This window comes from Leiobunum rupestre, chromosome 3 (assembly GCF_980474605.1).
Source record: "Leiobunum rupestre chromosome 3, qqLeiRupe1.1.hap1, whole genome shotgun sequence".
Classification (NCBI taxonomy): domain Eukaryota; kingdom Metazoa; phylum Arthropoda; class Arachnida; order Opiliones; family Sclerosomatidae; genus Leiobunum; species Leiobunum rupestre.
The window spans coordinates 38,086,880-38,103,697 of record NC_143386.1 but is presented as its reverse complement, the minus strand read 5'-3'; the positions used below and the strand labels follow the sequence as shown (position 1 = coordinate 38,103,697).

Genomic DNA, 16,818 nt, shown 5'->3' with positions numbered 1-16,818 from the left:
TTAATTGTTATGAAGTATTTTAAGTTTGAGACCCTTATGTGTTTAAGTAAATTTAAAAAAAAAATATCACGAATTATTTCGACAATCTGAATTTCTTGTGAAATATAATCAGAAACTTATTATATCGCGCAGGGAATGGTTTGCTTCGATAATGAAATTTGGTAAACGTGATAGTTATTTTGTGTTCGTTTGAACAAACATGGTTAGTATACCGTACCAGCGGCCAGCTTGTGTTTTTAAATGCCGTTCATTCAACACGAAGCTTACTTAGACTCTAACTAGTCATTAAACATCGTTTCCCTTCAAATATATCACATTTATTCCATTATTCTCGAAGTTAATAAAATTTATCGAAGTTTATCATTTACATCTTATTTAACCACGTTTACCATATTTTAGCCGTATTTAAATACTTTATATGAAATTTAAATCAAATTAATTTAAAAATTGCCAGATTATAAGGTTTATCGAAATTTTTATTTTTATCAAATTTCCTAAAAAATAAAAGCATTTACCCAAAATTGGTCTTTTTACACAAAAAAGGAAAATTTTACCAAAATTTTATCAATTTGACCTTTTTTTTAATGTTTGTAAAATTTTCGTTTGAAATTGCTCAACCGTTTTCGGTTGCCATGGCAAAGTGGAAGCCCATTGCAATTCAACATGGTGGCACTCGCCCTCGTAAGCCAGATGGGACCAAGTAGGGCATCTATTATCAACTAAAGAAGATGTTATTTTCTGTAAACTTGGGGTGATCGAAAATTGTGTGCGATTTAGTTTTTCGAGTTCTATCTATTCAGGTTGGCATCAGTTCAAAATGGCGGCACTCGGCTTATTTAATCTCGGCCATTGATACGCTAATTCCGTTGCCCTATACAGCATTCGATAGGAATTTTAAATAACTTGTGCCATCTAGCGGGACAACGGGATAAATTGATTTTATTTATCGGATTAAATTTCCGGCGGAAACCGTAAAAACCCCGCCTTGGGTAAAAGTCGAAGGTAACAGTGAGTTAGAGTGTTGGGTTCGAGGTCTCTATCATCTTTGGTGAAAACCAGCCTTTAAGCAAACATAGATTTTTGCTCTCTTAACAAAAGACATAGCTGACTGGATATGGGTATGTGTTGTGATTAGTATATAGGCTGTCCTTGCCAATCTAGCAACAGGGCAGCCGATCCCGCTTTCACTACCTAATGGGCAGCGCACTAAAAGGGAGACGGTTTATACTGAAACCTTCATCGCATTTATTCTACATTTATATATCAACAGGGTCGAGCGCGAACGCAAGACCCCGCTACCAAAAATTGCACGTCCCGCAAGTCGCATTTGCCGACAAGTGGTAGGAGTCAGTCCCACCCATGGTGCAATGGTGCAACCTTCTCCTACCCCATCTCCTGCCTGATCAAGATCAAGGCTACGCCAAGTAAGTATCTAACAGTCAGTTTGAGGCCAAAATTATCTTCGCCAAATGAAGCTTTAATCCCCTATGGTAATATTTCATTTCATCATATTAATCGACAGAAAGTCAAGTTAGAACGGGTAGATATTTACGAACTTTCTTTTGGCCAATTGTAAAGACCAAGTTGAAATATTTTTGGGGAAAAATCTAAATTTAAATAGAAATCAAAATAAAATAAAATTAAATGGAACCATGCCTTCAAGGTCATCTCGAGAACCGTTTTCGTTTACGGATTTGGTTCCAATTAGAAAGTTGTTAATCGCCATAATATTAGTTCAAATAACTTTGATTTGACCAGATTTGACCAATCAGAAGTCGATAAATTGAAGAAAGTATAATCAATGCCTATTGTGACATCAATTGTAATATTGAACAACTCTTTGAACTCCGTCGCTTAACGAGCTCTCAAGCATGTATCGTTCCCGACGATTAATTTGATCTAGTCAAATTAAAACTAATCAGATTATTTTATTATCCAACACTGAATTCATTATCTTTCAATTTACGGGCTTCTGATTGGTCAAATCTAGTCAAATCAAAGTTATTTGAACTAAAAATAATGGCGAGCAACAACTTTCTAATTGGAACCAAATTCGTAAACGGTTCTCGAGATAGTTTTTGAATTAATTTGAAAACATGGTTCAAGGTTTTACACTGCACGAGGATTGTTCCATAGAAATTAAAAAAATTTCATAACAGGATTTTTTTAGTTACTTATCATTTTTTGTTTTTTTAGTAGACACCAGGGCTGTATAGGGTAGGACATTGTTCGTTTGTGGGCTTCTGTTCTGGGGCTGAAAAACCGATCACGTGGTTTCACGAGATACATTCTACCGCTTCTTGCACCTCCTTATCTTAATTACCTCTGGCATAAGTTTCAAATTCCCATACATGTACGTCAGAGAGAACTACATACATGAGTTCCTACTTCGGTTCGCGGCGACGGACCATTAGAGCTTCGCAAGCTGTGAATGCTCTTCACTATTTCACTTCGCCAACACCTTAACTTGGCCAAGTTGGTAGGTTCTTCGCGACCAGTGTTTATCATGTCAACAGTTTAAGTAAGGGGTCGAGCGCGTACGCAGGACCCCACTACCAGAAATTATACGCCCCATCTATTGCAATTGGCAAAAGTGGTTGAAGTCAATTACACCAGAGTGCAATGGTGCAACCTCGTCCAAGCCCGCCTTCTTCTAGATCAAGGCTGCAGCGACGCCAGGTAAGTATAATCCATGAAATTCGAGGGATATTATTAATAGTTTGTAAGCAAACTAAAAAATGGTATGTGACCAATTAATTGTTCGAAATTCGTGATACAAATGTGCTGTAATATATAAAATAACTTTGCAAACACATGCGATAGCTAATCAGCAAGATAACGCTGAAAAGGTAGAACGATATCAAAATCACGTTTAAAAGAAGATGATCTGTTTCGAATTACACAATTAGGAAGTGGCGATATTGTTACGCTCGTGCAGCGCTATCTAGCGGATGCAATACAAATTTCATCTCAATTTTTAACTCTCAGCTCCAAATTGTTATTTCTGATAGAGGGTTAGTCATTATAGCACTCTACCTAGTTTTATCTATTCAAGATGGCGGTCAGTTCAAAATGGCAACACTCGGCTAATTTTAAAAGGTTATATCTCGACCGCTTATACGCCCGTTCCGTTGCCCAATACATCAGTCGATAGGAAAGAAGGTGGCCTTAATATATTTTCAGTCCCAAATTTTAATAACTTGCGCCATCTAGCGGGGAAACATCGTTTCGCTTCATTGGAAATCGGTTAATTGGTCATTTCTTTACTACTGTATATTTTTTCTCAGTTATTGCCCTCCTCAATTATTTGACTATAACCAGAATATTCTTCGACTTCTAGAAACTATTCTGGGCATGAAAGTCAGGACGGCGGGAAATAGAAAAAATGTTCACTCGAATCTAATTTTTTATTTTCGGGTCGAGGGTAAATTGGGATGTTCAAAAATTTGTGTTTTGAATGTACCAGTTTCAATGCTAAGAAATTTAAACAGTGATGTAGACTGGGATTTGGATTTGTAAGGGATTGTGTAGGGCAATACATCCGCTCGTCCATCTCGTTAATCAGGGGTGTGATATGTGTAAAGGCCACGCCAAAGGGGGAATACTTGGAGATAAGGACGGGACACCCGTGGCGGAAGTATGACAACCAGCCGTTGTGGGCTTGGTAGTCGTCCTCACCTGCCCCTCCATAGCATCTGTCCCCCAGACGCTTGGGATATCAGGACTACGCCACTAGTTCCGGTTATAAATCATTTTTTGGCTAAGCCAAAACGGTTTTTCCTTTTTTCCACAATTCCCAAAACGTTGTCAAAAACATATTTTACCACAGACAACATATCGATTGGTGTTTAGAGTAACGCAATAGGTGTAACAACTACGGAGATATTTTCTTTTCAATCTTGAATTGTATTACTTGAGAGACTGCGACGGTATCTCGCTTATAACATATTTTACGCATTTGCAAAGTGATTTAATATATAACGGCGCATTTGTATCACAAATATCGGATGGCTAAAAGGTCCCATATCGCTTTATAATTTTCCTTCCAAATGGGAACACTTGCCCTTCAACACAGTCATTCATACTTAACTGGCATCGCGGCGGCCTTGTTCTGGACGGACGCGTTTTTGGACGAGGTAGCACCATTGCACTCGGGTTCAATTGACCCCAACCACTTTTGCAAAGTGCAATAGATAGACGAATAATATCTGGTAACAGGGTCTGGGGTACGCGCTCGACCCCTTAATTGATTTAAATAGTGTTGTAAGTCGGAAAATTTTCCGCGGAAAATGACCGAGGCTTTTTTCCGGAAAATTTTCCGTATTTTTCCGAAAAAAAATAAAAAAGAAGTTTTCATTCCATGATTAGTCTAATATATTGTTTGCAAATTGAAATAAAGCGGTATATTTACGCCTCATTTTTTCGAATCTGAAAGTAAAACTAAACCTCTAGACTAGTTTAAACTGATTAACAATGTAACGCTATTAATGTTTTGTAGTATGTTTACTGAAATTAGACATTTTATATCGATAAAAAGTTAAAAACATTAAAAACCCTTAAAAGGTAATTTATGTTTCAAATTTTTATTTTTCCGATTTGCGGAAAACTTTCCGCAATTCGGAAAATTTTCCGGAAACTTTTCTGGAATATTTTCCGCATTTTATTTTTCCGGAAAATTAACAACACTAGTTTTAAATGAAAACACTGACAACAGCGGCAGAGGTACGACCTTCCTAAATTGGAGGTGCCCGTCCAGTTTTAATAGCCACTCGATAAACCACGGTACCGGCAGTGCCGTAAATAGGGCCCCCACAGACCCCGCAATGTGGGGGGCCCCTGGCTTTAAGAGACCCCTAATTTAAAAAATCTAAGCATAAGTTTACGTCGAAGAACGAATAATGGAGAGGTTCTCCACTCGCCCCTTTTAAACGCCACTGATTACAAGGTGCCCTCAAAACGCCACTGTGCCGGTATTTTCGATCATCCCATGTTACCCGCTATTAAAAATAAAGAAATTTAGGAATACATTTGGTTTAATTCATTACTATTACCAATAATATATACATTTCTTTTGAAAGCAAGTGTCGGCTCGACGTGAAGCTCCTCTTTTTCATATTATTTCGCGAGCAACGAAATTAAAACAAAATTCTTAAGCTACATTTTGACCCAAAATGGGAAATAAAAGTACCTCTCACCTTGTTTGACTCGTTTGTAAATTTGACAATTACTTAAATTATATAAATCTTTTACAATATATTTTATATGGGATATATAATTTAGGTTACATTCCACTAAGTAGAGTATAAGTTGTGTAATTATAATACTCTACAATGGTTCTCTGACGACGGGGAGGGTTGCAGAATAACGTGTAAAAGGTTGGTGTGAGAATCCGGCGTATACTGTACTGAGGACGCCCACTAGGTTGGCCGGCAGAGCCCAAGACGTAAGCGCCCGAAGAAGAAAATCCCGAGCCGCCCGTCGCGATGGGCAAGCTAATAAGGCGTTTGAGGCGTCATCCTTTGCGAGTTGCGACTCCACACCGAGCGCAGGAGGCCGTGGGACTTGGATTAAGTGATGGAGAACCGCCCTATTGAGAAGTCTGCCACAGCCAAGGCGTGTGAGTAGCGTGTCATCCGCATAATGGCTTGTGAGCCAGGAAAAGGATTCGCGTCCAGAAGAGGCCATTGTACCCTAATTACTGACCACTCTTGAACCCATGACGATGAGATTGCCCCTCGGCAGGCGCCCTTTAGCTCCGCGAGGATGGAAGGAAGGATAATGTCCACCTTTGGTATAAGCTTAGTAACCCCCGCCAGATGGTCCGCCATTTCATTTCCCGGAACTCCAACATGAGACCGACACCACAGAAGAGTTATGGGCCACTGGTTTCCATCACAAAGGTCGTGAATGGTGGTGACCACCGGGTCCGAACAACGAGTGTGGAGCTGCGTCAGAGCGCTTTTCGAGTCCGAGCAAATAACCAAAGCGCTTCGAGGTTGACCGATGCGTAAGACAAAGCCAATTGAATAGCGAAAAGTTGTATCCTATTTATGGGATGACCGGAATCAACAAGACACGTCGCGCCGACATTGATAGCCGGGATCGTGAAAGCCGCACCCACCACACCCGAGACCTCAGCCAACGAGCCGTCTGTATAGATGACTGTAGCGTTCTTTTCGTGAGGTTCTAGAGTCGCGAGGAAAAGTTGTCGCAGCATATCCGAACTTCTGTCCTCCTAAGCGGTAGTGAGCCAATTTGAGAGAATCGCCACAGTGGGTGGTTCCCAGGACGGCAAACTATTGAAAGACAAATGGCGACGGGAGGTATTGATGTGCCAGCTCAGGTTGTGGACCTGTGCAAATGCCCATATCTGAGGAGGAATGGTAAACGTCCCACCGGAAAGCAATGTTCCGAAGTCTCGAGAGGAGACGATCCTTCCCCCAAAAAGGAGGTGTAGTAAGCAAGAGTGTTTGCCGCGCCGCACTGAAGCGCAATGGAGGAAGCACCACTTTCACCTCCGTGAGACTAATGGCCGTTGAGGGTGGGACCCCAAGGATGACTCTGAGAGCCACATTTTGAACGTTGTCGAGCTAAGCAAGCACAGTGGAGGTGGCCGACGCAAAGATCTAGCTGAGCGAATGAGATGGGTGTTAGGCAGCCTAAGCCAGTCGCAGAAACCGCCCTCAAAAGTTTGAAACGCTTCGGAGAAGTCGAGATCAGCCTGTCTATGTGGGCCGCCCATGAGAGACTGTCGTCTATCGTGAACCCTAGATATCTGTATGACGTCAACCTCGACAGGGTATTGCGTCATAGCTGAAGTTAAAGAGCGTCCGGAATCTATTTGAACCATGTATTTGCATTTAAGCAGCTGGAAGTTTAGGCGCCATCTTACGCCATAGGCCGAAACATTGTCCAGACGCTCAAAATTCCTACCACATATCCAGGTGGCGATATCATCCGCGTGTTCACCTAGGTCAACCGCTCTGGGACATACCAAGGGAATCCCATCCAACATGATGCTGAAGAGGAGGAGACTAACCGAACTACCCTGAGGGACGCCCCGCTTAACCGTAAAAGGTGCCGATAACTGTGAGTTAACTCGCTCTTGGGAGGTACGATCTGTTAAGAAGCTTTCCACCCAGGTGAGAAGGTTGCCCTCGACACCGCAACGTTGGAACTTATAGAGGAGAGCTTGGTGATAAACACTCCCGAAGGCGTCTTTTAGATCCAGGAAAACCGCTAGATTATGTTGGTTGGTGGCTAGGACTGAGCTGCCGTAGTCAGCCGGAAAGCATTATCCGTCGCCCGCCAACCCTTCCGGAAACCCGGTTGGTCATGGGGGAGAACATGATTTTTTTCCAGGAACCAAACCAGACGGCCCAGTAGCAGATTTTTCTCATAATGTTTTCCCACGTTCGGAAGGAGAGAAATATCTCTCTGGGAATCATCAGAAGTGAGGAAAACGCCCAACTTTAAGATCGGATGGAGGATGGCGTGCTTCCACCTCGACGGCAAGATGCCCGTCTCCCTCAAGCTGTTGTAGAAACTTAGAAGTGCTGTGTGGAACACCAGAGTAGTATATTTGATAATAGGGTTGGAAATGTTGTCCACGCCCGAAGCCGTATTGCGTAACCCAGAGATGACCCCATATGGTTCCTTTGCCGAGAATGGGGCATTGTACCTGGTGGAGGGTCGCGCGGGTAATGGTTCAGGGCCCAAGCACCGACGGGTGATGTATGTCAAACACTCCGCAACTCTTTTGTGGTCGGTGATTATTTCAGCACCATTATGGAGCGTGAGGAGCTTCCTGGGGCGGATCCCTGTTTTGAACCACCTTTCTTCTCTGACAACGTTATCATTTGGCTATTTTTAATTTTAGCTTCCGGTGCCATTAACAGCTGGCAGCACGCTCTCCAATTAAGTTTTTATTTTTCGAAGAATCGGATAGAATCATTGCCATATTTAATAAGAAAGGCCTTGCCATAATTGAGCTAACAGTTGCTTGAAGGAGAAGGATAATGAGACAAGTCATGTATGTGTGTTAAAATCGCGTCGGATGACGTCACTTACTTACTTTTAGCGGTAAGAAAATATTGACCCAATAAACTAGATTACTCTATCAGAAATTTGTATTAACTCGTGAAGTTAAAAATTCTACAATTTCCACTGTTACTAACCATATACATCCATGGTGGCCTATGTGTGAGAGATGCATTGAAATTTATTGTAAAGTTCATCACTTTCTGTCATACCTGAACACCAAGACTTGGTCTTGGGCTCAGTCTCACCAAACTTTTTGTTTGACCTTAGTCTCGTCTCCGTCTCACAATAATTTCCCCAAAAACACGAGAGCTCGTCTCGGGCTCATAAGTTTTTTTTCCCTAAATACGAGAGCTCGTCTCGGGCTCATACGTTTTTCTCCTAAATACAAGAGCTCGTCTCGGGCTCATTAATATTTTTTTGAAACACGAGAGCTCGTCTCGGGGTGGGCTCATATATTTTTCTGTTACTAACAAGGGCTCGTGTCAGTCTCATAAGAATTTGCATAACTCATTCCAATCTTTTAATAACTTTTTAAGTCTTAATATTTTTTCAAATAGATAAATAAATAATTCCATAAGTAATATAAGAACAATAAGTACGAAAATTAGCAAATATTATAACATAGCTGATATTCAGTTATTACATCACCTTTTTTAAATCGGATGTATTTCTTTCCTATCCCCTATCAACTCAATCAAGAATCCATACCTCTACTCGGAATGCTTATCCTTCCGTACCGCGTATGGTAAGATCACTCTGACCCCGACGGCTATGGCCCCGCCTAGGAAAAAAAAAATCCCTTCTGCGCGCGCTCCCCTCTCACGTTGTTGTATGTGAAGTTAACATAGTGACGTCATAAAAACCATCCGCCGGGTCATTGCCTTTCCCTCTACGGGTAGGAGCAAGGGCTAGGCTGCCTTACACACGCCGGTGACGCAGCACAGCACGATACAAAAGTCAAACGAAACAGCCGGACGACCAGGCCTGGTATTTTCTTCGAAAATTCTAGAAGCTAGTTTAATTTGGATCAATCAGAAAACGAGTGGGTTAACTCACGTTATCCGAAATAGCCAATTACGTAAATTCCGTGTTAACCCAGTAGGTGAGAGCTCTATTCAAGGGCGACACGGCCAACTGCGATCACGTGCTGTTCACGCTTTAGCCATAGCGCAAACAGCACGTAATCAAAGTTGGTCGTATCGGTGAGAAAGAAAGCGTTACGGTTACGGCCGTTTTGCTCTGCGCCACAGCGCTCCCCAGTGGCCAAGGGAAACATAATCGAGCAAAAACGGACACAACCGTCTCTTAAAAATTATAAGGTCTCATATCGGGCTCGTTACAAAAATATGGGCTCACCTCGGGCTCGTAGTAATACACTATACTATATAGGACTCAGCTCAGGCTCAAAGAAATTTACTATTTTTTAATGGTCTCATCTCATGCTCACAAAAATACGCTATATTATAAAGGTCTCATCTCGGGCTCAAATAAAATGATCACAACGTTTTGGTCTCTTCTCGGGCTCGTATCATTATCATAATAAAGCCTGGGCTCAGTCTCAAATCGAGCTCGGGCTCTTAGTGTGAGACGAGCCCGTTCAGCTATGCTTTCTGTTGCATCAAAAGTCAAAATTTAAACCAGAGATTCCACCAGTAGACCGGTTTCGTCCTTTTCTCTGAAATTTTGACTTTTGATATAATTCTTAACGTGGGATTTTCAAACGGAAGCCCGAGCGTAAAAGTTGTCTGCTGTATAGCGATCGTCATGCAGTTATAGGTGAATAACTTCACGATAAATTGCAATGGACTGCTCACCCTGGATGCATATTAGTTACTGATTTCCGGTTACAGCTGGAGTTCCTACACTGTGCTGATTAGCCACAAATGGGCGCAACCGGTCTTCCGCTTGAATCTCTGGCAGAAATTCTGACTCTTGTTACCAACCATATCTTAGAGAAAAAGACCAAATATGGTATTCCGCTCATTGACGCTTTAAAGATCTCGCTCGTGAATTTGCGTGGGTTAGTGAATGTTTCAGCGTTCACATAGAAATTGATCAGTGATGCTTCCTGACTGAGTGAAACCAGATGATTTTCAAATTGAAGTGCCCGCTCAGTGAGGGAGATTTTCTAAAGTGGAAATTATAATTTGAAGGTTCTCTGGGAATTACTTTGGGAGTGTTATTCAAAATGAGCTGCTTGCTCTTCGTTCTGCCTTATTGGTACATCTTCATTTTGGACAAGACCCGCTGGAACAACCACTCGTACCTCTACGGAATTCTGGTTTCCGTTTTCTTCTGTACCGACGCGGACGCTTCATGGTTCGTACTAATTAAATAAAAGTAACCAAATTATTTAAATCATGGTTTTATAATTCAATTATGGTATAGGTCTGTGCATGCCACCAGTAAAAAAGAATTCAAAGGAGTTCCGTTTTGGAATTACTTTATTCTTCGTGGACAGGTACTTGTGCAAAACCGTAACTTCTATGCGGGGTTGAAATATTTAAAACCAAATGCTTCAAACATGTTTTAAACAATTATTTAGTTTAAATCGTCTTAAACAGTTTTAAATATGTTTTTCACATCGTTTTTTAAAACGTTTTAAATATGATTTTTCACATAAAATTTCCCAAACTCTTTAAACAGTTTTAATTATGTTTTAGTCACATTTTTTTTTAAACTTTTTAAACAGTTTAAATCATGTTTTTATTTCACACAATATTTCAAAAAAGGTTTTTTCTAATTATTTTAAAATTTAAATTATATTTTTTACACTAAGTAAAATCGGGAATCCTGGTAAAGTATGATAAAGGGCTATTATAGTTTGATTTAAAGGTGTTTAAAACTATCACTCGTAACTAAAAATATTTTAACTATCTGGCAGCCTTGTTTTCAAGCTATGGTATTTTAATAAAATGTAATAATTGTTTTTCTAGATATTTCTGGTCTACTTTCTCGCTGGATTTAAAAAGATGAACTATGATTGGATAGGAGGTCATTCAATGAACCTTTTATCTAAACATTGGGTTTTCCATGGATTTCAGTAAGTTCTTCATTACGATATTTGGTATGCACAATCTAGGATATTATAACGACCTATGACTGTCTAATTTAATTTAATAAAAGGACAACTGCAATAGTATAGCATCAGTCGCACATAATATCTATTAGAACATAAATATCCTTCCATCGAAGCCATATGTAATGTAACACATAATGATGTGCAAATTATAATGGACGTTAATCTTCCTTCACACTGCGGAGGGATACACCGAATCACGGCTCACAATAGCCACGTAGAAGAGTTTGAAGAAGTCACTAGTTGATGTTTAATAATAATAGTAGTCAGCTAGGCAACACTTTAGGTCCAAAGTCAGCTAGGAACCATTAATGCCTTTAATTCAGATGGATGGGTTACAATGCGTAGGAGGGTGGTGAAAAGCCCTTTATGCCACGCGAGTCAACTGCTTCAATCCCACATCTCACTTTTACCGTTAACATCAGCAAGTGTTTATGGAAAACCCCTAATTCAGTGAATTTCTCCCACGCACTATATTTTCTTTGATATGTAAGCCCGAGCTTGCAAAGTTGCATGTTTCAAGTTAACACTATCAGTACTAGGGAGAGAGATACTTCTGTAAAAGAGAGATATTTTATACATAATAATTGTGGAATAATTTATGAGCATACTGTTTGTAGCTATTTGCTCTGGACCGAGGACATTGACTTGTACATCGTGCACTGGGGTGGCTTCCTGTTGGACTTGAGCGGCGGGTTTCTGCTCTGCTTCGACTCCACGAGACCCTTTGGATATTTCTTCATCGGCTTGTTTCATTTCATGAACTCTCGCATTTTTCAAATTGGTAAGGGAATTTCGTCTCTCTGCGCTGTACTATCGGAACATTTGGGACTTTATAACTGTGTTTATTTTATAATTTTCACTAAATTCTTTGAAAAATATACTTTCTTAAAGGAATATGACGTGATTTGAAAATTCAAGTTCAAATTGCGCAAGTGTTCGTTGTCAGTAGTTTAGCATAATTTTCTTCATCTTGGCCACTAAACTTGGAGGAACGTTCGCACGATTCAAATATTGCATAGGGTGGTAGGAATAGAGTCTACTAGAGACTTTTTTCCCTAAAAGTCAATCAACAGCGCTCCTAGCGTTATAAACTTGAAATTCGTAAAGACATTATCGAACTTCCCACTGTGTACTCTCTTTAAAGTTAAATCCTGGCTTTCTCGGTACATTATATCTACCAGAGTCAAATTTACAGCAATAAATGGAGTTCGGCGTTAATTATTTTAGGGGTATTTTAAACCCTCCCTGTGACTTTCTTATGATGGTTAAAGAAAATTAGTTAATTATTTTTATATTTTTAATTTTAATCAATATATAAAAGCGTTTTCTGTATTAGAATTTATGTATTTTTTAAGTTAGTATAATTTTGTTTTATGATGCACGCCAGTCAGCTTCAAGGTTCATGGAATTGTTTCAAAAATTTGGTCCAACGAATAATAATTTGGCATTTTTCAAACCTTTTTGTGGCCCTTTAACACCAACAATCTTTTATTTAAATTCTTGAATCTTAGTTTTCTTATGATTTACCTAATATTTAGTGTTGATCAGAAAAATGATATTTTTTGTTTAGTATTGTATGCAAGTTTCGTTTGTTTTTAATTGTAATAATAAATTTTGAGATAAATAGTAATAGACTGGCTGGCTGGGTGGCTGGTTCCTGTTCTTTTTTTCCAAAGTTTATTGAAAATTCTGAGGTTACAGATATGTTTCCTTACGTCATGCTGGCAACGATGCCCATCTATAGTTCGGATGATTGGCCTACGAAACTATTCCAAAGAGTTCGATTTCAAACATTAAAATTCTTAAAAGTTACCGATACAACTTCAAATACTGGTAAAATCTAATGTGCGAAGGCAGTGAGTATTTTTCTGTTATTTTTAAATACAAGGTCCGCACCGGTCAGCGTTTAAAAACGCTGCTTTTTAGTAAACTCGACAATTTCCAAATGAAGAAAATAGTGAAGAAAGTGTCCCAATTCGCGACATTCTGGTCATATTTGGAATTTCGTGTCACTTTCTGGCTACAGTACGTGGACCGATGGCCTGTACGGCTATTCTTGGGACATGATGGTACATAACTGGCGCTATGCGCACAGCAAAATCACAGTCGTAAATGCCGAAAATGGACACCAAACGTAAGTGAAAGATATCTAAAAATTTGAATTTAAATAGTACTTGTTTAGCAATTCAAATGTGCTATGTGGGGTAACGGAGTGGCTAGCAATTTCGCCAGTGTTTATCCGAGCGATTTCAGAAACGTACTTACTCCAATCGCAGAACGTATTTTCGAATCATTTCTTGTCGAAAATCGTTCGGTTCGATTTTCCGCTTAGTACGCCATCTATGAAACAAATTTTCTTCCTTTTTTAAACGTCAAAAGATTAAATCCGGCATTGTAAGTGCTGTCAACAATTACATGCACGTGAAATCAGCGTGAATGTCGCATTCAATAAAAGGTCATACAAAAGGAATTCGGAGAAAGCAACCGCTTTGGTGGTAAAATTAGACCACTTAATATATATAAAACTTTCAACGAACTCCAAAAACTTAAAACGTATTTTCGTATTATAAATTTTCCAAACGTACTAAATATGATTAAATAAATCCAAAACTTATTTTCGTACTAAAATTTTTAAATCGTATTAAAAAAGTACAATGTACCACTCGGAACAACACTGCTTTCGCCTCGCAGCAAGAGGAATCCGGGTTCAATCCCAGCAAGTGGCACTTAAGTAATCAGGTGTACAAATCGTAGGTTATCAGGACAAAAAGCTTAAGAAACTCAGCGGAAATCACCGATAAATCAGTGGAAATCACGAATGATTTTCGAAAATTAGTAATCAGCTAGTGTACCCAGATTTTACGAGTTACTACCCCTCTAGTGGCACTGATTGAAAACTCGAAAATCATCTTCTAAAAGTCCGACCTCACCCATTCTATAATACAAAATTCGCGGGGAAAACGCCTTTTTCAAGGGGCGAAAATGACTCTGTTCGCTACTAAAAATCGAAAATGACAAAAAATGAATGACCCGTCAAAAATGACAATGCGCGTGCGCAGAAGAGGCTGCTATAGAAATATCAAACTCTCGATAGTGTTGGTGGCAGTTTGTAATGCCGAAGTAAGTGATTGGAATGAAATGCTTCGACATACGGTCAATGGTGACAGTTTAAATCTTGGGCACTAAAAATAAGCTGGTATTTTACGCCCGCTTAAGCATTTAGTTTATGATTTGACTAAAATACCGGATATAGCGTAACATCCTTGCACTACTTAAAATTGAATTTACACAATAGATAGTTTGATATTTCCATATCCGTCCCTTATCCACATGCGCATTGCCATTTTTGACGGATCGATATTTTTAATTTTTACACAATAGCCTTCCTGATACAAAAGATTTTTTAAAGAAAACACTAAATATCAAATTTTATTGTTCAATAATTTTAACTGTATTAACATGTGAGGAATTTTCCAAAATCCCCACCTCCAATCATTGATTCCCAATTTCAGGTCTGGACGCAAAATCACAGATGGACTCATCACGCTGACATGGTGAAACAGTTCGCTAATTGCATTGAAGGTCAAATGTTGACGAAACTGAACACCACCGAAGTGGAGATTTACGTGGACGTCTGGATGTCATTAAATGGTCGCTTCACCCAAAGGTTGGTGCACCTACCTTCCCCCAAATACACTCTTAAAAAGGTTGGGTTAAAATTCAACCCAAACCTGGGTCCGTATTTACCCAGCCCAAAATTTGGGTTGTTTAGAATTAACCCATGAAAAGTTAAAAATGAAACTCGATTTTGGGTTAAAACTTTATGAAACCCAGCTTAGGTTGAAATTTACCCCACCTTGGGTTGCAAACTACCCCACCATGGGTTGAAAACTACCCCAGTTTGGGTTGAATTTTAATCGCGTGTTTGGCCGTGCAGCTAGGTAGGAAAATTTTAGACTTGAAAATTTTCGTCTGCCTGTATATGACAAAATGACTGTCCCTCTTAGATATGAAATGTTTAGAGGATCCATGAATCGATTATAAGAATATAATATAAACGGAGGACGCACATGGATTATTAGTTGTCAAGGTAAAATCCGTCTTAAGCTTTCGACCCGCGGGTCTTTAACAAACTAAATTTAATGAAACCAATTTGCTTATATATATCGTTTCGTAGAAAACCTACAAAGTTATCAATTGTTAAAAATAATTTTTTTTTGCAACAATTGATAACGTTGTATGTTTTTTACGAAACGATATAAATAAGAAAATTTGTTTCGTGTATGATCGTTTGACTAAAACCCACGGGTCGAAAAGTCAACACAGTTTCTACCTTGAGAAATAAAAATCCATATGTGTCTTGTTTAAATTCTACTCCTATAATTTATCTATTTTAAAAATTCATATCTAAGAGGGATATTTTTTTTTTCATATATTAGCAGAAGAAATCGTCAGATCCTAAAATTTTCCTACCTAGATGCACGGCCAAAGACGCGATTAAAATTCAACCTAAGATGTAGTAATTTTCTAACTAAGATGGGTTAGCTTACAACCCAAGGTGGGGTCGATTTCAACCCATGCTGGAGTAGTTTCCAATTCAAGCTGAGGTTAATAAAATTTCAACCTAAAATCGAGTTTCATTTTTAACCTTTCATGGGTTAATTCTAAACAACCCAAATTTGGGCTGGGTAAATACGGACCCAGGTTTGGGTTGAATTTTAACCCATTTTGGGTTGAAAACAACCCAACCTTTTTATGAGTGTATTTCTTTGGTCATCGTGTATCCACTTTCAGGGTTTACAATCCAAGTACCAATTTGGCGAAGGCACCTTGGTCAGTAATGAGGAAGCCAGAGTGGGTTTTACCAGTTTTAAACGACCTCTCAAATTGGAGAAAGCAGCTCAAAGAGATTGAAAAACAGTCGTTGGCCGGAGAGTCCGGATACGAAGATATCATCTTTATTGTAGATTTTCCTCGTGAGTTTAACCAGAAGGATATAAAATATCCCTTACGAAATAAGCATCCATCTCCTAAGCACAGCTAATGTTATTGCAATATCTCGAAGTTATATTTTTACATGTTACATAGTTAGGTGCGATATTGAAAATTAGTGCGCAAAGGAATCTGCGTCAAGCCTGCAAAGGAAATTTTTAATATTAATTATACGGTTCTGGTATAAATCGTTTTATCGATCTGGCCAAAACGCTTCAATAAATCAACCTCCTCTTGCTGCCAGAAGTTTTAATTGATAAATTACTAGCTGTGGTAGGGTTAAAGAAAACCCATAGACAAACCTGTTGTACATGCAGTCTCGGTAGCGCAAACTTTATATTCTAATCTGGCGGATATTTTATTGGAGCACGTTATCAAATAGGTGACTTTTAAAGCACCATTTCCTGTAGATTTCACCTTGGTTAACTACATTGAAGAATTCAATCACACAAAGTTGCACGTCTTAAGCGGAGGAGTAGCCTTACACGTGCTATACAGCAACTGGACCAGTCTTGAAATTCTCGGAAAAGGAGATGGTGTATTCGTAAGTTCATAGTGTCACTCAGGAATCCATACCTCTACTTGGAATGCTTATTCCGGCAGAGTTTCGTATCGATGTGGTTGACGGTTTTTATGACGTCACTATGTTAACTTAACAAAGAACAACGTGAGAGCGGAGCGCGCGCAAAATAATTTTTTTC

At 39.3% G+C, this 16,818-nt stretch overlaps 1 protein-coding gene and 2 non-coding genes across 3 annotated transcripts; 1 reads left to right on the top strand and 2 right to left on the bottom strand.

The window, feature by feature from the left end:
• Positions 1–1,267: 1,267 nt before the first annotated feature.
• LOC149951684 (U1 spliceosomal RNA) lies at positions 1,268–1,432 on the bottom strand. Its single transcript, XR_016480126.1, has one exon. It is a non-coding gene; the product is annotated as a U1 spliceosomal RNA (small nuclear RNA).
• Positions 1,433–2,524: 1,092 nt separating this feature from the next.
• LOC149951683 (U1 spliceosomal RNA) lies at positions 2,525–2,687 on the bottom strand. Its single transcript, XR_016480115.1, has one exon. It is a non-coding gene; the product is annotated as a U1 spliceosomal RNA (small nuclear RNA).
• A 3,623-nt stretch (positions 2,688–6,310) lies between these two features.
• GC (gamma-glutamyl carboxylase) lies at positions 6,311–16,169 on the top strand. The gene is made up of 11 exons (XM_090169646.1): positions 6,311–6,383; positions 10,197–10,362; positions 10,432–10,504; positions 10,980–11,086; positions 11,743–11,906; positions 12,827–12,958; positions 13,014–13,023; positions 13,089–13,259; positions 14,185–14,245; positions 14,638–14,792; positions 15,920–16,169. The coding sequence occupies exons 1-11, from the start codon at positions 6,311–6,313 to the stop codon at positions 16,167–16,169; spliced, it is 1,362 nt and encodes a 453-aa protein (XP_090025772.1).
• Positions 16,170–16,818: the final 649 nt, after the last annotated feature.

Coding starts and splice junctions, on each gene's coding strand:
- GC (XM_090169646.1), top strand. CDS start 6,311: ATGGCGACGGGAGGTATTGATGTGCCAGCTCAGGTTGTGGACCTGTGC. Junction 11,907..12,826: donor CTCTCGCATTTTTCAAATTG/GTAAGGGAATTT, acceptor CTGAGGTTACAG/ATATGTTTCCTTACGTCATG. Junction 13,260..14,184: donor GCCGAAAATGGACACCAAAC/GTAAGTGAAAGA, acceptor GCGCGTGCGCAG/AAGAGGCTGCTATAGAAATA.